The 17,823-nt window shown below is 39.7% G+C and overlaps 1 protein-coding gene across 11 annotated transcripts in view; it reads left to right on the forward strand.

Moving 5' to 3' along the window:
• Cobll1 (cordon-bleu WH2 repeat protein like 1) overlaps positions 1-17,823 on the forward strand; it is a 140,130-nt gene that overhangs the window by 102,664 nt on the left and 19,643 nt on the right. For all 11 annotated transcript variants that reach the window (XM_055600420.1, XM_055600430.1, XM_055600421.1 and 8 more), the window contains 2 exons: positions 4,387-4,484; positions 4,589-4,813. In XM_055600420.1, the coding sequence (XP_055456395.1) occupies positions 4,387-4,484; positions 4,589-4,813 (323 nt within the window). The remainder of the gene's footprint in view (positions 1-4,386; positions 4,485-4,588; positions 4,814-17,823) is intronic.

Genomic DNA, 17,823 nt, shown 5'->3' on the forward strand with positions numbered 1-17,823 from the left:
CTAACACATTCTGTAAGAAATTTTAACTTAGGAAAATCTTGGGGGTTCATTTCCTTAAAAAGCAATATGGGTTTCTGTCTTTGATTTCTGGTTCTAATTGCAATGATTTCATTTCAACAGTACGCTGATAAACGATGTCGTTCTAGGGCTGGGAGTAATGGTATAAATCTACAGTTCCAGCACCCGTGGGGGCAGGCAGGAGGATTCCAAGTGTGAGGCCAATGTGAGCTACATAGGGAAAAAATTCTCAGGCACTAAAAAACGATACATAAAGAAATGTCATGGTAAAAGTGTGGGGAAATGGATCTGTCACTCTTATATAAGAAAAAATAGATTTTGGTAGGATCATGCTTGGACCTGAGTGTAAACGAATACTTTGGTGGTACTGTGCGGGGGTGGGGGGTAATGAGCTTAATTCTCACTGAGCAGCGACTGGGAGAGGTGGCACTTGAAGTTTTATCACAGCACTTTTTTTTTCCCTACCATTTAGTTTTTGTGAGAATTTGGTAATAACATGAAAATTTTTGTTAAGATTAGCTTTAGCAGCTTAAAAAGGCATTTAGTACTCTATGTAAAAAAAAGCTTCTACATGAAATTTCTGAAAGGAAATACATAAAATGTTTAATAAGGATTAGCTTTGAGTAGTATGGCTGTGAGCAAGTTCTCATTTTTCTTTATATTATAGGATTTATAATGGATATGTTGCTTTCATAGGGAAGATTTGATTAGAATTATTCAGTAATAGAATCTGGGAGCCTTTTTTTTTTTTTTCTTCATTGAGAAAGGATAGCCTCTGGTCATGGATATGTATAATTGTTACTGCCGTACCTAAAAGTAAAACCTTGTTAAAGTGTGTATTAGATCCTGTCAGTCTCCTCTGATTAAGCCCTTGAGAGCAAGTATATGCTCCTTTATTCTCAGTGGCTATTACAGGCTAGCCTAATCAAAGCAGTTAAAAGTTTCTATCATTCATCCAGGCACTGTGGCACACGTCTGTCATCCCAGCATTCAGGGAGGCAGAGGCAGGTGGATCTCCATGAGTTCAAAGCCAGCGTGGTCTACAAAGTGAGTCCAGGACAGCCAAGGCTACGCAGAGAAACCGTGTCTTGAAAACAACCAAAACCAAACCAAAATAAAACCCCCAAAATAAAATTCCTACCCTTAACATATATCCTGTCAGAGGACCAGAAAATAAGCTCTTTTATTCTGAGGCTACATCGGTCATTAAGCTAAGGTGGCAAGCTTCTAGAGAAAATAGCTTTATATGTCTGGATTCTACCTCTGTAATGACAAGAAATGGGAAGAAGTGTTCCCTGCTTCCTTCCAGAAACAATGCTTGTACTTGGCTGGCTCCTAACCACATCCCACGATCTTCTTAGCTCAACTTCAGGGTGTTTAGTACATTGATTTCTAATGTCTGTTCGGAGACTTAATGCTATGAATGGAACCTGCAGGGACTAAGGTCGTGTAGTCAGGACAGCTAATGCTGCAGTGTCGGAGTCCAGCAGGTCTTTCCAAACCATACATATATTTTACCGCTTGATTTGGAAGGATGTCGTCAGCAGCCTTCAGACTTTGTGTGCTGTGACTTTGGGCCTCTCTCCTAGAATGAGGAAGCGTCGGCCCTCACTTGTCCTAGTGTTCACCCTGATAATCTGCCATCTGCATGTACAGTTTTCATTGAGGTCAGAAGACTGACCTAGTCAGGAATGTGACTGCATGTCTGAAGGCATCATTTGGCATATTCTGGTTATACCTGCTGAGTGGATCCATGAACTTGCAAATTATGTCACTCTCAGGACACTTGATGCCGTAAATGGGATGGAATGCTGATTTTTTTTTTTTTTTTTTTACATTTGTCACACCAACAACTAACATGTTCCAATGGTAGGAAAATCATTGAGAATGAAACTTTCGTCTCTTCCTTCACAGGGGTGTTCTCAGAAATAAAGCATTTGGAAACCCTTTAGCCTTGAAGCTCTATGTGCTTATTGTTATTTGTTAATCTTAGCAAGGTCCTTGTGTAGTATGTACTGCCTCTTTAATGTTTGAGGTACTGAAGATTTAATATGTGGAATGTAGTTTTCTTTTAGTATATTACCATCTCAGATGGCACTAATACATGTTTTGGTATTAAGTGTTGGCCCTACTTTTCTCTCTATTGCTGTGATGAAACACCATGACCAAAAGCAAGTTGAGAAAGAGAAGGTTTATTTGGCTTACACATCCTGGTCACAGTCTATCATTAAGGGAGGCAGAGGCAGGAACTCAAGCCAAGGAGAAACCTGGAGACAGGAATCTAAGCAGAGGCCATGACTTCCCTAGCCTGCCTTCTCATGCAACCCAAGATCACCTGCCCCAGGGCTGGCTCACACACAGGAGGCTGGGCCCTCCAACATCAATTATTAACCAGAAGGCCCCACAGACCTGCCTAAAGGCAATCTGATGAACCTTTTCTAAACTGAGATTCCCTCTTTCCAGATGATTGTAGTTTATGTAGAATTGACTAAAAAGCAAATAAGAACAAACAACAAAATCCAAACAGAAAAAACAAAACAAAACAAAACCAGAGCACTCTTTGTTTCCCTGTAGTAGTCTCTACATTGATACCATGTTTATTTTCAAACACCTGTTTTAAATAAAAGCATTTAAGATTGTAGCTTTACTTGCAAGTCCCAGTTAAGTTTTCTCTCAAAAATTTTTTAGATGAAGTACTTGGTTTCCAATGTCATTGAAACTGCGCTATGATTTGTATTTTCACAGTTTACCCTTGTTTCTCTTTTTTTGTGAACTGATAATTCTTTTCCTGAAGACACCAGACCCTTTGTCTCATGGTTCACCTCATTGTCTGTTTCAGATCAGTCCTGTCCACCCTGTGGGTATAACTTCACCTGCTTATTTGTTCCCTGTCAACTGACTGTCAGTCTAGAGACTTGACAGGTTTGGGTGAGATAGTCTGTGGCAAGAAAACTTCCTTGGAACCAAATTAATGTTTGTCTGTTGTCCCAGCTCCTTGGGAGGTGAAGGAAAAAGACTGCATAAGTCCAGGGCTGTAAGGCCACCCTGAGCTACACAGAGAAATTCCTGATTCAGGAAAAGAAAACAAAACAAACCAAAACAAAGTACCCTTCATAAATAGTGATTTATACTTTTCCTTACAGCCGCATCAGTAACATCTCCAATCGCCAACATTCGCTGTGTGCATCTTACCAAGGACCTGGAAAAGGGTTCTAGTCACATGATGCAATCCTCCTTTCAACTGCCAGCACTGTCATTTATTTATTTGTTTGTTTGTTTGTTTATTATGTGCATGAATGTGGAGGACAGGGTGGAATGCCAGTACAGGACTGACCTTGTGTGCTGTGCTGTGCCGGCACCAGACCGAGGATGTTGGTCATTGTACTCCGCATCATTCCAAAAGAGACAAGGTCTCTTACTGTTGTGCAGGCCAAGCTAGAGGGCCCCCAGGCCTCCAGTGACTCTCCTGTCTGCTTCCCACCACAGGTTAGGAGCAGTAGGATTGCAGGTGTAAGTGCTCATGTCCAGCTTTCTGTGAGTTCAGAGAATCTGAGCTCAGTTCCTTAAGCTCATGTGACAGGTTTCTATAGATAATTACTTTTACGATATCAAAATGGTCTTGATTTCTGCCATTAGAAACCATTGTAGGATGGTTCCTAAGTCCTTTGGTACGACTCCCAGAGGACTTTGCTAGTCTGTGCGCATGCCCAAACCCCATATTCAGTAAATCATTTCAGGAGTACTTGTGACACCCAGTACCTTGTAAATGCTTTGTAAATGGTCATTATGGTGACTTTTCCATCAGAAACGACGGCAAGGAAAAAAAATCTGTACATGCTCAGTACAGAGCTAATTTTCCTTGGAGCACTTTCCATATGGGATTTGTTTGGATGCATTGAAGCATGCTCGCAGATAGGGTGGCAGCTATAATTATAAGGGCTCGTGTTTTTGAGAGTGAAATGCTTCATGGTTGTTTAGCTCTGCCAAAATTATAGCTGAAATAAACAAAAGGACAAGCCTCATGGGAGAAGCGTCATGTGTCTCTGTGATGTGGAGACTTCTTACTTTGCGTTTGAAATGCTGGTAATTATACAGTGCCTAAGATACTGAGTTCTCTGTCTAGCTGTGTCTCCTGGCCCTGGCCGAGTGTCTTGGCTTCCTGAAGCTTCACTTGCTTCTCTTCTAAAGTGGTAACTGTATCCACTTGTTGCTTTGAGACTTGAGTAAGGCACATGGAGCATAGCACAGTGGCTGTGACTGCTGGTGTTCATCACCAGAAAGTCTTTTAAAAGGGAGGTTAGAAAAGAAACACTGGAAATGAATGTTCCACCCATGAACAAAAAGTAAATTGTTTTTCATCTTTTTCAGAGTCCTGCCAGATATCACACAACCCAGACACTGTGAAGGAGAAAGAAAACAAAGGGATTTTCAGCTTTTTCCAGCGCAGTAAGAAAAAGCGGGAACAAGTAAGCATTTTCATGCAGCATTTTAAGATGCTTACTTAACAAGGATTTTTAGAGTGGTTTTTATTTTGATCATAAACAGGCATTGCCTTTTGCTTTTCTATTAGACTGCCAGTGCGCCTGCGACTCCGCTGGTGAGCAAGCACCGTCCATCTTTTACGCGATCCAACACCATTTCCAAACCTTACATCTCCAACACACTGCCCTCCGACGCGCCCAAGAAGAGGCGTGCCCCGCTGCCCCCCATGCCCACAGCCCAGGGCACTGCGCAAGGCCAGGAGAGACGCGCTTCATGTGTGGTGAGATCCACCAGTGTGGACGACACTGATAAGGTGTGCCGAGTTTGTTGTGTTTTTCAGGTTTCTCTGGGGAGGCATTGGTTGTCCCTGTGTTTAATTCGTCTTTTTCCACATAGACTATTGAGAGAGAAACAGTTATTAGTACGCACTCAGAGTAGTTACAAGGTTGATAGAAAAAGATCAGGGATCCTTCTGCCATGCCTTGAATAAATGTCAGTTTTAAGATGTTTTCATCCTCAAGCTAATACATGATATATGATTTTTTTTTTTCTTGCTTTACTTCATCCCAGCCAGGATCTCTATAGTGGTTACATGTATGAGGAATTAAATGCTTATTTTCAATAGATATATTTTAAACAGTCGTGTTGGTCCATATGTTCCATTCTTGAGTTTCCTTTGGTATTTTCTGAGATTCCCTGGGGAAAATCCTGGTGTCTACTTGATCTCTCAGTGCGGTGTTTTTTTTTTGTTTTTTGTTTTTGTTTTGTTTTTGTTTTTTTTTGTTGTTGTTTGTTTTAAACAAGCCTTTAAACAGAATATGTTTTCCTTATATTGTCTATTCGGGGGGGGGGGTGCTCTACATAAACCTTTATTTCCATAAACCTCAATTTAGAAAAAGAAACTAACGTGTGTGTGTGTGTGTATGTGTTTGTGTGTGTGTGATGTGCAGGTCAGAGAATAATATGTGTATGTTCTGGCCCTCCAGCATGTCAGTTCCAGGGATTGAACCTAGGTCATCAGGCTTGGTGGAAGGCCCTGGCCTCTTTACCAGCGAAGCCACCGCACCAGACTGCCTTAGCTTAAAATAAAATTATTTAATACTATTTAATACTAGAGTTTCCCCTGACTACATCTTTTTGTGAAGATCCATTTATCCAGCACTATCTATACATTCATAGCTTTATTCATGTGGGGCATAAGTGAGATTTAGATAAATGTGATTGAGCATACCATGACCTATTCTATTTCTTGTAGTTACATGGAGTAATTTGAATGCACATTGAAGGTAAAATGTATTTTGAGATATTTAGACATTGAGTCGTGTTTCTGTATTGAAGTTGAATGATTTTTATTTTCTTTTTGGATAGTTAGCAAACTCAAACAAAGAAACGAGCTCATTAAAAACATTTTTTTTTCTTATCAAAGCTAACGCTATGCCATGAAAACCTCATTTTATAAAACAGAAAGGTGATTGCTTTTTCCACTGAAAGACTCACTTGCTGAAAAACTTCCAAGGTATTGTCCATCCCGTAGCCGGATGATGCTTCACAGAACAGGCAAGGTTTATGTTCATTTATAAATGTGTGTGGGAGACAATAGCTGGGTGGAAAACTCTGTTCAGATTCCAGAATGTCAGGGATACAGCATGCTTGGGCCTGAGCAAGAACCAGGCAGAGGCTAAGCAAGGAAGATCTGAAGGAAGCCTAGTCCCAAAGACTTCCTTCTGTGTCTGTAGCACCTTTCTACTTCTTCATAGGAACGGTAGCCTTGTGAAGATTATTTTCTATTTTAATTATCCGAAAACTATAAGAATGTAAAGTAATAAGCTCTCATAAAGCTTCCACAGTATTCTTTCCTTTGTATAGAAATTATTTTCTATTCGGCTGTCTTCACTGAAGCCCTCCCAGGAACTTTCTGTGTGCTTCGATTCCCAAGCAGTCTTTCTAACGTTTGCCTCTTCAAGTCTGAGGCAGGCCAGCAGCGCACTCACAGAAAGCCCGTTCTCTTGATTCTGACCCTCGGCTCTGTGGCCACTTGGTGCCCTGTGTTAAGTAATTCCTTTTTCTATTGCCTTTGGCAAATTACACATCTTTATGCAATTTTTTGATTATTTTGTCTTTTGATGTGGACATCTGGGTAGTTCTTTGATGTATTGTTCAACAGGAATCAGAATTATTTGTTTTTCCCTAGAGAAGCTAAAGAACCATTTTTTGTTGTTGTTGTTGCTGTTGTATATTTGTTACCAGAATCCTTACTGATTAAGCTAGGGTTATGTTTGTCTGCATGTGTTGAGTTGTGTCCACGCATGAGCTCAAGCCTTCCTAGGCGTCTCAGCACTTATTATTTACGCTCATGTCCAGATTTTACGTGATTAGTCACTCTTCATTTTTAACTCTTCCTTCATTTTGAGAGTCTCCTTATAACTTACAAGATAGCTAGCTAGCTTCCTTCCTTCCTCCATCCATCCCTCCTTCCTTTCCTCCCTTCTTTCCTTTCTTTGTTTCTTTGTCTTTATTTTCTTTGTTTCTTCCTTTCTTCCTTCCTTCCTTCCTTCCAATAATACTACTGTGTCCATTACCACATCTTTTGTTCTGACCATACTTGAATCTGTAGTCTTAGGCCCGCTTGCTAGACTCTTCAAGAAAGGGCATCCATTTTTGTGAATTTGTGAATTTGTAAATATGACTTAGAAATAGTGGTTGTGTGTATGGATTTAGGTTTGGAGGTGCCACCATTTTGTTTTTAAATTGGGCCCAAATACAAAGGCCATTTGCAAACATGGGCCTTGCTGGGTGTTCTGCCATACTGGAACACTGAAAAACACCTAAGTAAACAGGAGGCGAGGGAGTCCTTCTAAGAGAGCATGGCTGGCCACATGCTTTGATTTTATACTTCTGGCCTTTAGAACTCTGTTTCAAGCCATCATGACTTTATGAGATTCCTAGGAAATTGCTACATGCATTTTATGATTTCAATCTTAATATTCTTGCTTTTAAATTTGAACTGATTAATATTTATTGACTTCGTGTTATATGGAAATTGGCACATCTGTCATGCAACCCTGATTTTTATCTTGTATTCAGAGTTCAAAGTCATCTTGGTGTGAAGTCTTGCTTCTCATCCTTTCAGAATGGAATTATGCCACCTCTGTCTTCTGGTGTTCTGACTAACCCACTAACTCACAGAGTTAATTCCTCTGAACTGCCTAATGAGGAATGATCTAAAGAGAATAATCATTTCTTTGTCTAAATGTGTCTTGTGTTTTTTAATTTTTATATACCTATAGGTAGTATTTTTTATAAATTACAGTTACCTCTTGATTTGGTATTGTTTATATTCAAATATTCATGAAGTTCAGCAGAACATATTTATGAATGAATGTTACTTATTTTGTTTTAAAATTCAAATAAAATATTAATTGCAATTAAAACAAGTTTATAACAATTAGAACTCTCATAGCTTCATAAATTTTTTTAATTTATGCATATCACTGAAAGTGGAAGTTCCTGGTACTATTTCTTTAAACACTTAGCAAAGTTGTATCCATGAACTGGCTTATGTTTTTGCTTTTGCTTTCTGCTAAATAAAGATTTATTAGAACTTCCCCCCAAAAGAAAAAAATACATTTACTTTAACAGTTTAGTTGAAATTTTAACAGACGTTTTCTTTTTTCTTTTTGTCATTGAAAGTAATAGTAATAAAATGTTAAAACGTAACTGAAAGGAAAAATATGCATGACCAAAGCTGCTACTGCTTGTGATGCGTCGTGAACCACAAGGGTGCGCCATTTCACAGAAGTACAGCATGCTAATCTTTCCATTTGTTTTTTAACCCCAAAGCATTAAAAAAGAAAATGTTGAAATGGTCATATGTTCTTATTTAATAATCATTATAAAATAATGAAATATTATAATAAGAGAAAAGATAGCAAAGTAGACTAGAATGATAACTATTAGTAATGATAACTTACTAAACGTAAAATGTTTATACTGAACAATGGATTCATTTTAACCTCAGCTCATTTTGGTCCCCTGTTAAGTAGCCACTGGCCTTGTGATCACTTTAGTCAATGCTTGCTCTAAATATATTTGTTTTTGAAAAATGCATTGACCACCTCTCTTCTCCCATTTGTTGTCTATATTTAATAATTTGTCCCATTTCTTCTCGGGTGTTTCACAACATTGGCAAATTGAGGTATTTGGATAGTGATTTTGGAACATACACTGGAATTATTCACACAACTGGCTGTTGATTTTCAACCTAATCTTGGCAGTTGCTGTGCTCTTCCTAAAAGTGATCCATTAAGGATTCAAGTTAGCAAAATAAGCTATCTTGACGTGTGCAGAATTTCTTCATCTAACACTCCATCTAAAGAATAAGTTTTTACTGAAGCTCATTTCATTCTGTGCTGTAATGTCTTTTTCATTTTTTTTTTAATTTATGTGCACTGTGGTATGATTTTTCAGCCCCATATCTTTTTCTCTGTAAAGGTGGATATATTATACTCCATGAAAATGTTGGAAATTTTCTAGCAATTTTTCCTGGAACTTTTTTTTTTTTTTAACAATGTCAAGCAGGTTTTTTATCCCCCCTAGTGATTTGAAATGTCATTTACGTTATAAGGTATTCAGCCATTGTTGTTGCATGAACAGTTACACTGGTATTCCTGTATGAAATGGAAGATGTCAGACACATGACATTGACAAATTAGGGGATTAAACTAAGCATAGAAATCCGAGCCCTACACCCCTATGTGCTGTCTGGTCAGAACACATTTAGCAAAACCATTAGGCAGAGGATCACCTACTCATCAGTTAGCCCCTTAAGCTTATGTGTGTTTCAAATGGAGGTAGAAGAATTTGAAAAGAAATTGTTGGAAATCTGGACCCATAGAATTCTCAAAACCTTTGGAGAGTTTTTTTCCCTTGTATATTTGGTCTAGTGTTACTGCTTAGCACCCAAGGCATGCAAACAGCGAACAGCTTTTCCCCTGGCCACCAATGTGGTGTTTGACCTCCTTTGGGATAGGTCTATGGCTCGAAGCACAGTAAAGGGATAATCTCTACTGGGCATTTCGCTTGGTCTTCGTTTGCACGCTGCTAACAGAAGGCATTCAAATATTGAGAAACTGAGACGTCTTGCCATCTAATATTATGCAAGTGAAATTTAATACCCAGAGTATTAGTTTTTAAATGTCTGACTCAATTTTTTAGGAATGTTTCACATTCCTCTTTTACAGAGTTTTAATCTTTTTCCTACAGAGTGTGGTTTAAAAAATGAAGTAAGTAAACATCTGTTTTTATTTTACTTGGTGAAATATTTTTCTAGTTATTTCATGCAAAATAATTAAGGTTGTAGTCCCCTGTTGTAATAGATTATGTTTTGTACTCATTAAGAAATATCCTTCTTCCTGCCATTATTATTATTATTATTATTATTATTATTATTATTATCTGGTCCAGGTTATCTTGTAATACTTTACTTTCCCTTCTGCTCTCCTCTTCTTTTGTATTATTGTATGGAACGTGGACCCCACGCATAGTTCTACAGTTGCCTAGGAACAGTGGTTGCCATGGCATTTGCAGCTTGATATACGAGTACATCTGGCTATACTTCCAAAGCTATGAGTGGATTAATTCATCTGAAAAATATCCCAGTGCAGTATAATATTGAATCTTTGTCATGTATAATGCTCATTATTTCATCATAACTTCGCTGAGATTTATTAACAAGTCACGGTCACTAAGAGCAAAGCCATAATGCCTGCTTACGTGTTTAGTTTTCATACTCCAGGCAAAGTCCTAAGATCAGCACTCAGTCCTGCACAGAAGCGCTTTGTCAGTACTTCCAGTCCTGTTTCAAACCTAGAAGTGAAGGGGTCTGCTAGTTATAATGCTTTAAACTTTAAAGAGAAAAGAACATTCAAAGAACAAGGGATTAACCACTTGTAGATTGAAATACACATTTCTCTTCCTTGTCTGTCGACAAGCAAAAAGCTGACCTTGCCTTAAACGTCACGCTAAGGTCATAGCAGAACACTGAAGCCAGAAGGGCCAGGGCTTGCTTAGCCTCTCCCCTACTGTGGTGTTGAAGTTGAGTGAGTAGACTTGCCCTGCTTTAGAAGACAGCATGCGTTAACAGAAGCCAGGACGGATGAATAGAGCCATGAGTCTAAGTCTGTAGGGAAGACACGTGGACAAAGCATGCTTGACAGCTTTGGCTTCCTATCTGGAATGAACTGAAGTGCCAGTTTATTCCTTTGGTTGTTGCTTCCCATTGGTGTGGGTTCTAAGCTCCGCTAATCTCTAAGGTGTTCTAGTCACCTGTCCCTAGAAACATGTCTGTCCAGGTTGTTATGATTACAGGGAACTAAGATAACCATCATCCCTTCCTTTTTACTTGGGATCCTAGTATCCGTTTTCTCCTTGTTCATCTAAGATGTACTGCTGAGCTCCGTTCTGATCTTTGGGCTTAAAAATGTTAAAGCCAAGGTTGTCGATAATGAGCCTTGATTACACGAATCTATTTCAGTGAATCATGAGTGTACAGGACTGATGAAAACACCGATTTGTCTCAGGGAGAGGAATTTACAAGTCTGTCAGGGGCATAACATAGGCCTTAAAATTTGTGTTTGTTTCTTCACACAGAAAAGGGCCATTGTGGATGTCAGTGGGCGGCGGCTAAACCTCCACGTGCCTTGTGTTATCGTGGGCTCTCCTGGTTGTTCTGTCATGTTTTTATCTCCATCAGCTTTCTCACAGTCACGGAACCTCCCCATTGCTGCACTTTCTCCTCTGAGGAATGAGATTTTGTAACCAGATCTTCCAGAGGCTTCTAGCTCTTACATTGCAAAGTTACACAAGTCTGGCTTTTACCTGATCAAAGTGCCCCGTGGTGTGGACCTTTGGCCCGTGGGAAGCGGGTCATGATGGCCACTCCTGTTGAAAGATTTCTGAGACTCAAAGAACAATAGTAACGTGGAAGACCTCACACCTGGCACCTTTCCCTCTGCTCTGACTGGAACACAGGACTCCACGCAGGCACCTTGTGTCACTAAGAGAAGCGGAGGGCTTAAAGTGTGAGAAAGACATGTTCGTTTCCTGAACCTATTAACTAGAGGGTCTAAATGTCAGTATTAACTAATAATGCATTTTATACCAGATGTGTCTGGTATAAATCTTGTGACCAGCTGAGCCACTTGGAATTCCCTGGAGGCCTTAACATTAATTTAGCAACAGAAGGCCCCAAGCTATTGGTGACGATGCCACTTGGAACACCTGTGAGATGATTTTACCTTATTGGCCTCTGTCATAGTGCTTATTTCAGAAGAATGATGGGTATGGTGTTGAAATTGGCAGAGAGGATGACTGCCACATAGTGTGGGTTGAAGAGCCGCAGGCCTGTGCCTGGTGTCTCCTCCTGCTCAGCATGGTTGTCTGACACTTGACCTGTCACTTCTGTAATCTGACTTGATCCTGACAAGGTCAGACTTTCCGTGCTATCTGTGAGGACTCTTAATATGGGCTTAACTAGATAATAAGAAAATAGAGTCTATAAACCGTGACTTACAGTTTTAGGATATTCCCTTTTCCAGAGTAGGTGTTAATAGAGCAGAGATTTGGGTCTTTGGAAGAAGATTTTCCGTATTTTACCCAGAAATGACAGTTTATTCTCAGACTGCATCCATACAGATAAACAAGTTGCATTTATGTTTCCAAGCCATGTAAGGCCAATTCTTTACCCATGTGTGTATACAGATGTAAAAATTACACATGAGTAAAGAAAGAGCAAAACCTCAAAGGAATGACCAGTACTTTTTAGGATTTACAATTGTTCTTTTTAAACATTCCTTCTCAAGTTAAGCACTGTTTATATTTCACATGCAGTTTTACTGATTTCATTGTTCCAGGTCGAAACTTAACCAAGCTTATAACACTTGCAAAGTCAGTACCTCACATTTCTGTATTCCATTAATGATGGCCTAATAATTATCTTTAAAGTAATGACATTTAAATCCAACTTTTCTGTATAAGTTGTAAAATTATGTTCGGGATCTCCCACCAAGAGTTAAAACTCTACCCTCAATCATATATGAAATTGAAACATTTGGGACATATTCCTGGTATATTTGAATAAGCCGAATGTCAATCATAAGATACTTAATGCATTTTATGCTGCTGAAAAGGTTAGCTGAGCATAATGTGATTCTATCCTATAAGAAGAAAATGAATTTTAAGATTAAAGATCCTTTCAAGGTGTTGCTTAGGTCCCTCCTAAACCCACCTCTCCCGGAATGTAAAAATATTCTTAAAAGCAGATCAAATCCAAGATCCCATACTAGAACATTTAGCCGCATCATTGCAGTTAGGTTTCTCTGTTTCTGTTTTTGAGGACTTTTTTACCCCTTTGTGTTATTTCTGTTTTATGCAGGGTACACTGATCTTCCTGCTCCATGTTACAGTACCCCCATGACTATTTTGTAAACTAGTCATGTCTCCAGCGCCAGCACTCAGCACTGCTGGGCAACACTTAGTTCTGCTTTCTGTTAGGCCTCATTCCACCCGAGTGAGCTCATTCTGATCCAGGTGTGGGTTCAGGTGGAGTACCTGCCATGATATTTTATCTGACCTTATCACCTTCTTTCACCTGCATGTTCCAATTTTCCTTGTAATATTTCTTTTTTTCACAGGTCATAAAGTTTGGGGGTGTGTGGTCCCGTTTGAGGAGTAGGACTCACTAACATTGCCCAGCTTTATCAGTGGCTTTACCTAGAGCAAATAATTGAGTAGCTAATGATTAACCAAGGCAGGTTCTCTTAGGGAGTTTAGAAACCTGTTTTCTCATGTTGCGAAACCTTCAGACTTAAAAATGATTTAATCTCAGCCCTTCTTTTAAAGGTTGTCATAATTTGACTGAAGGGATTGAAATTTGATAGCAAATCTGAAGAATTGTAAGCAGGTAATTCTAATTAATAATGCTTATGAAATTCTTCAAATGTGTATCCCATAGTACACATTTAACTACTCATGGCCAAGATGTAACAAACCAGTGTTAAACCTTAATTTTTACTAAAGTCTTTAATGGTATGGAGAAATGACTTAACAGTGGAGATTTTCAGGCAGTAAGCCTGGCATATGCAATAAGCCAAGCACGGATGCAGAACATAAGCAGTGTTGGTTTTAGAGTTGATTCTAGGACAGATTCCAGAAGTAGTCCACTTCCAGTATCTATAAATATAGATGATTTTATTAATTTTTTGATAGATTGTTTTATTTATTTTCATTTTAAATTTATATATTCACTTTACATCCCAATCATAGCCCCCTCCCTTTTTCCCTCCCAGTTCCCCCTCCCACCTTCCTCCTCCTATTTTCCTCAGAACAGGGAGCCCCTACCACCACCAATCCACCCTAGCACATCAAGTCAGGTTAGGCCTGAGCTCATCCTCATCTTCTGAGTCCAGGCAAGGCAGCCCGGCCAGTGGGGAGGGAGATCTGGTTACATCAGTCATCCCACTGATTGCCAGGGTTGATCTGGCTGTCTAGGCGAGTGTCTCCTCCCCCTCTTCTCCGTGTGTGTCCCTGCAGAAGCTGAGAGCTCAGTGGAAAAGGAGGACCCTTCGCTCAAGCGTCCTGAGGAGCTGAGCTCCCCTTCTAGCCCTTCCAAACAAGCTCAGGACAGATGGTGTTAAATGACTGCATTTTATATCCGTAACTCTTCCCCCCTCAGTACCTATCATTTTATTTTATTCTTTACAAAATAACATTCATGGCCTGAAAAATGGACGAATGTTGTAGTAGTGCCAGCGAATATCTATATAGTATGTACTGTGTGCTAGGCATTACTCTTATAGGACATGCATGATGTCCTTTGGGTAACGTAGTCCCTTTTTGACATAGTTTTCATAGTTAATGTAATTACTATCTATACTTGACAAGGCAGGAGTTCCCGAGACAAAAACATTTCCTCCCTTGCTGAACCCCTAATCCTGGCTCCAGATTCTGTTAGTCACCATTAGAGTATACCATCTTCCATACTGGGAACGCTTGGTAAGCCTCTCTCCAACTAGACAAGTTCACCTTTAATGGTACTGAATAAATTGGCTGGTCACTTTGGAAGCTCAGAATGTGTTTCTTTGTAACTGTAGTCATTGTGCAAGTCTCTGTTCTAGTGTTTGATCTTCTTGACTTTGGAGCCTCTCCAGCCTTACATGTCACATACTCGACCTCAATGTGTAATAGTTTACTTGGCTATAAGTTAGTTAAGAAACACTGAAGCCTTCTAACTTGCATGTATGTCCCTTCTATTCATAAAGACCTTGACCAAAAGATCTATTAAGTATAGTAAAGACGACTTCACCGTATAGAGGCCTAGGGTTTCACCCTGTATTATAAAAAGTGGTGCTGTGGTCAGCATAAAGGATCTTCACATTTGACTCTGCCCTTAGTTTTCATTGGCTTATCTTATCTTAGTCAGCTTGTCTTAGCTGACTGTAGTTTTCTCCTGAGAAAACTCTTTGTGGTAACCAGTCGCCTCTCATCTTCCCATCTTACAAGATGATAAAGCGTCTAAGCTACTTTATTAAAGGCTCTCACATTAGTCTCATTCATAAATCAAAAGGAAATAGATGTATTTCTGTCATCAGCTTATTGCTTATTATCTAAAGTCACCGTTCTTACTTGTTCAGTATTCCTGCCTTTGGACCATTTACACCAACCCTTACATTTGTATTTTGTTGTTAACATTTATTAACAACAAAACACTCACCACATAGACTGTGGGTATGACAGGACTTCAGGTCAAGCCTTGTGATAGCAACAGTCACATTCTCCCCTGGTGTCCACCTTCTTAGCACCTTTGATCCAAATTGCGTCTGTAGAAATGTGCATTCCTGTCTCTACTCTGCAGGCTGAGGGGGTGGATCTCACAGGATAAGATTATAAAACCCATTCCTAGGATATCTGTGTTTTCCCCTTTCAGCTGTCTTCATAAATAGTACTGAAAAAACTTAGACCATTTATGAAACTGCAGTTCATCTCATTTTGATATGTTTTAAATTCCTTATCCCTAGAAATGTAAATATCATGTAAAAAGTTTTTACTGGCTGGCTTCTAAGACCTCCAGACTGATAAATGAATCTTTGGGCATTCTGTGGGCCTTTGAGTTATAGATAGGTTCATAGAAATTTGTGAGCCTGTGTATAGAAATCCCTCCCCTTTCTATTTCTGTGTCTTCTGCTTTGTTATACTCCTCTATCCCACATTTAAGAGCACTGACTCTAACCACATACTTTTGCCAGAGGAAATTCACACCGTGGCTTTTATCAGGCAGAAGAGCGGAAGTGCCAGTAGCAGGGGTAGGGGATACAGCCTAGAGGTGAGGGCATGCTATTACACCTCACGGGGAAGCAATCGGCGAGCGCTCTAGCGGTTACTTCCTCATCACCTTACAGTGTTCTCACCCACCGGTGAGCCAGAAGAACAGTGGGAGTGGCGCTCCGCCCAGGCTTTATCAAAGGAAGTAAACCATCGAGAAATCACCTCTAATGCTTTCAACTTTTGAGGTGAACATTTAAAAAGTGCTGTGACAGATCCTTTAGAACGTGAGGCTTCCCTGATGCTGTCTGCATTGGCTACCTGCTCCCATACAGCACGGTGTATAGATCAGCATCAGGTCGCCAGTGATTTTCATTATTTGCCTATGTTCATGCTTCTTCTTTACTAATTCGTCATTTCTCCTTCCAAATGTCATGTGACACTCGACATTTTAGGTCATGAAGTATTTTTGAAACACTACAGCCAAAACCTTCTAATATGCACCTATGGATATGTTTGTTAGATACATTTACGGTCATAGGAGGTGTTTTTTTTTTTTTTTAAGTTTGTGTGTGTGTGTGTGTGTGTGTGTGTGTGTCCACACGTGTACAGGTGTCTGTAGAGCCCAGAAATGGGCATCGGATTCCTTGGAGCTGAGTTTCCACATGTGGCAGTAGCTACCAGACGGAGGTGATGGGAATCAAACTCCAGTCCTCTTCTAGATCAGCATGGGCTCTTAACTGATGAGCCATCTCTCTGTTCTTCTAGCAGTTTTTCATAATCATCTTCTATGATGGAAATTAAAAAAAAAATTTGTTAGGACAATCTTCATGCATCTTCAAAGAACACAGGCTTTGTTATGCCCTGAATAGCCTGGTGACTTAGTACAGGCTCTGCCTTTTGGCCAGCGTGGACAACATTGCCTGCCAAACCTCCACTTGGATGGTATGAAGAGAATTTGTTACTTTCAGAAGGTACTAAACGAAAGTTTCAGAACACAGAGACAGTAGCAGAAAGCCTGTTTAACTTTATGTTCCATTGAATATGGTATTTAAACACTACCAGGTCCTGTGTTTCATTCTCAGCTGTTTGTCACAAAGGTCCTTGAGTTATTTCATAAGTCCATTAAGGATGCATTTGCATGCCCTCCCAAGGGGTCTGATTGCAATATTTAATCAGGATTGACGTTAGTGACTCTGAATCCAAATGTGGGCTTGGCCACACATTGTAGCTTTTACCTTACATGGTTATAGAGGGGTCTGAAGAGTTCCAGAGGAAGGAGAGGAGTTTGGTAAGGGCTGGCTTAGGTTTGGCTGTAGGTGTTTTACCAAGTGCTATGGAAATTTAATTGTTGGCTACCACAGAGGTCATGGTGGAGCCCCTTTGTGAAGAGAGTGTGTGGGTAGAGAGATTTGTGTAGCTGAATGAGTGCTGCTGTGGGCCTCAGGGCTTGTTCCCATGAGGTGTATACTTTAGAACCTGATGAAGGTGCTAAATCAAACGTTTTTTTTTTTTAAATCTTGCCTGGGGTTGGGGGGTTTCTTTGGAAAAGTATGTAAAAATCATGAAGTAGTAAATTTGTTAAAATTTTCCTTAATTCATAGCAAGGTATAAGGATTGAAAATTTCCTATGAAACTGGACAGAGTTCACCTTTAACACCAGTATATGGGAGGCAGAGGCAGGGGGATCTCTGAGTTTGAGGCTGGTGCCTGCTCTATAGAGCAAGTTTAGAACAGCCGTGACTGCACAGAGAAACCCTGTCTGGAAAACAGTAAAAACAAAACAAAACACAATAACAAAAAGCCAAAACAAGTAGAAAGAATGAAAAATTTTCCCATGAATTAGTTTACTACCCTTTAATGTACTTAATTTTCTTGTGAGATTAGATTAACCCACGATATATATGTATTCCCAGTTCAAATTTACCTCAGCTTCTTATAATAATTAAGTCAGACATTGCTATTGAAATATAGGAGTGGGCAGAATAGGGAAAACAAAACTCTGCC

The sequence above is a fragment of the Psammomys obesus genome, unplaced genomic scaffold (assembly GCF_907164565.1).
Source record: "Psammomys obesus unplaced genomic scaffold, mPsaObe1.curated_primary_1811, whole genome shotgun sequence".
Classification (NCBI taxonomy): Eukaryota; Metazoa; Chordata; class Mammalia; order Rodentia; family Muridae; genus Psammomys; species Psammomys obesus.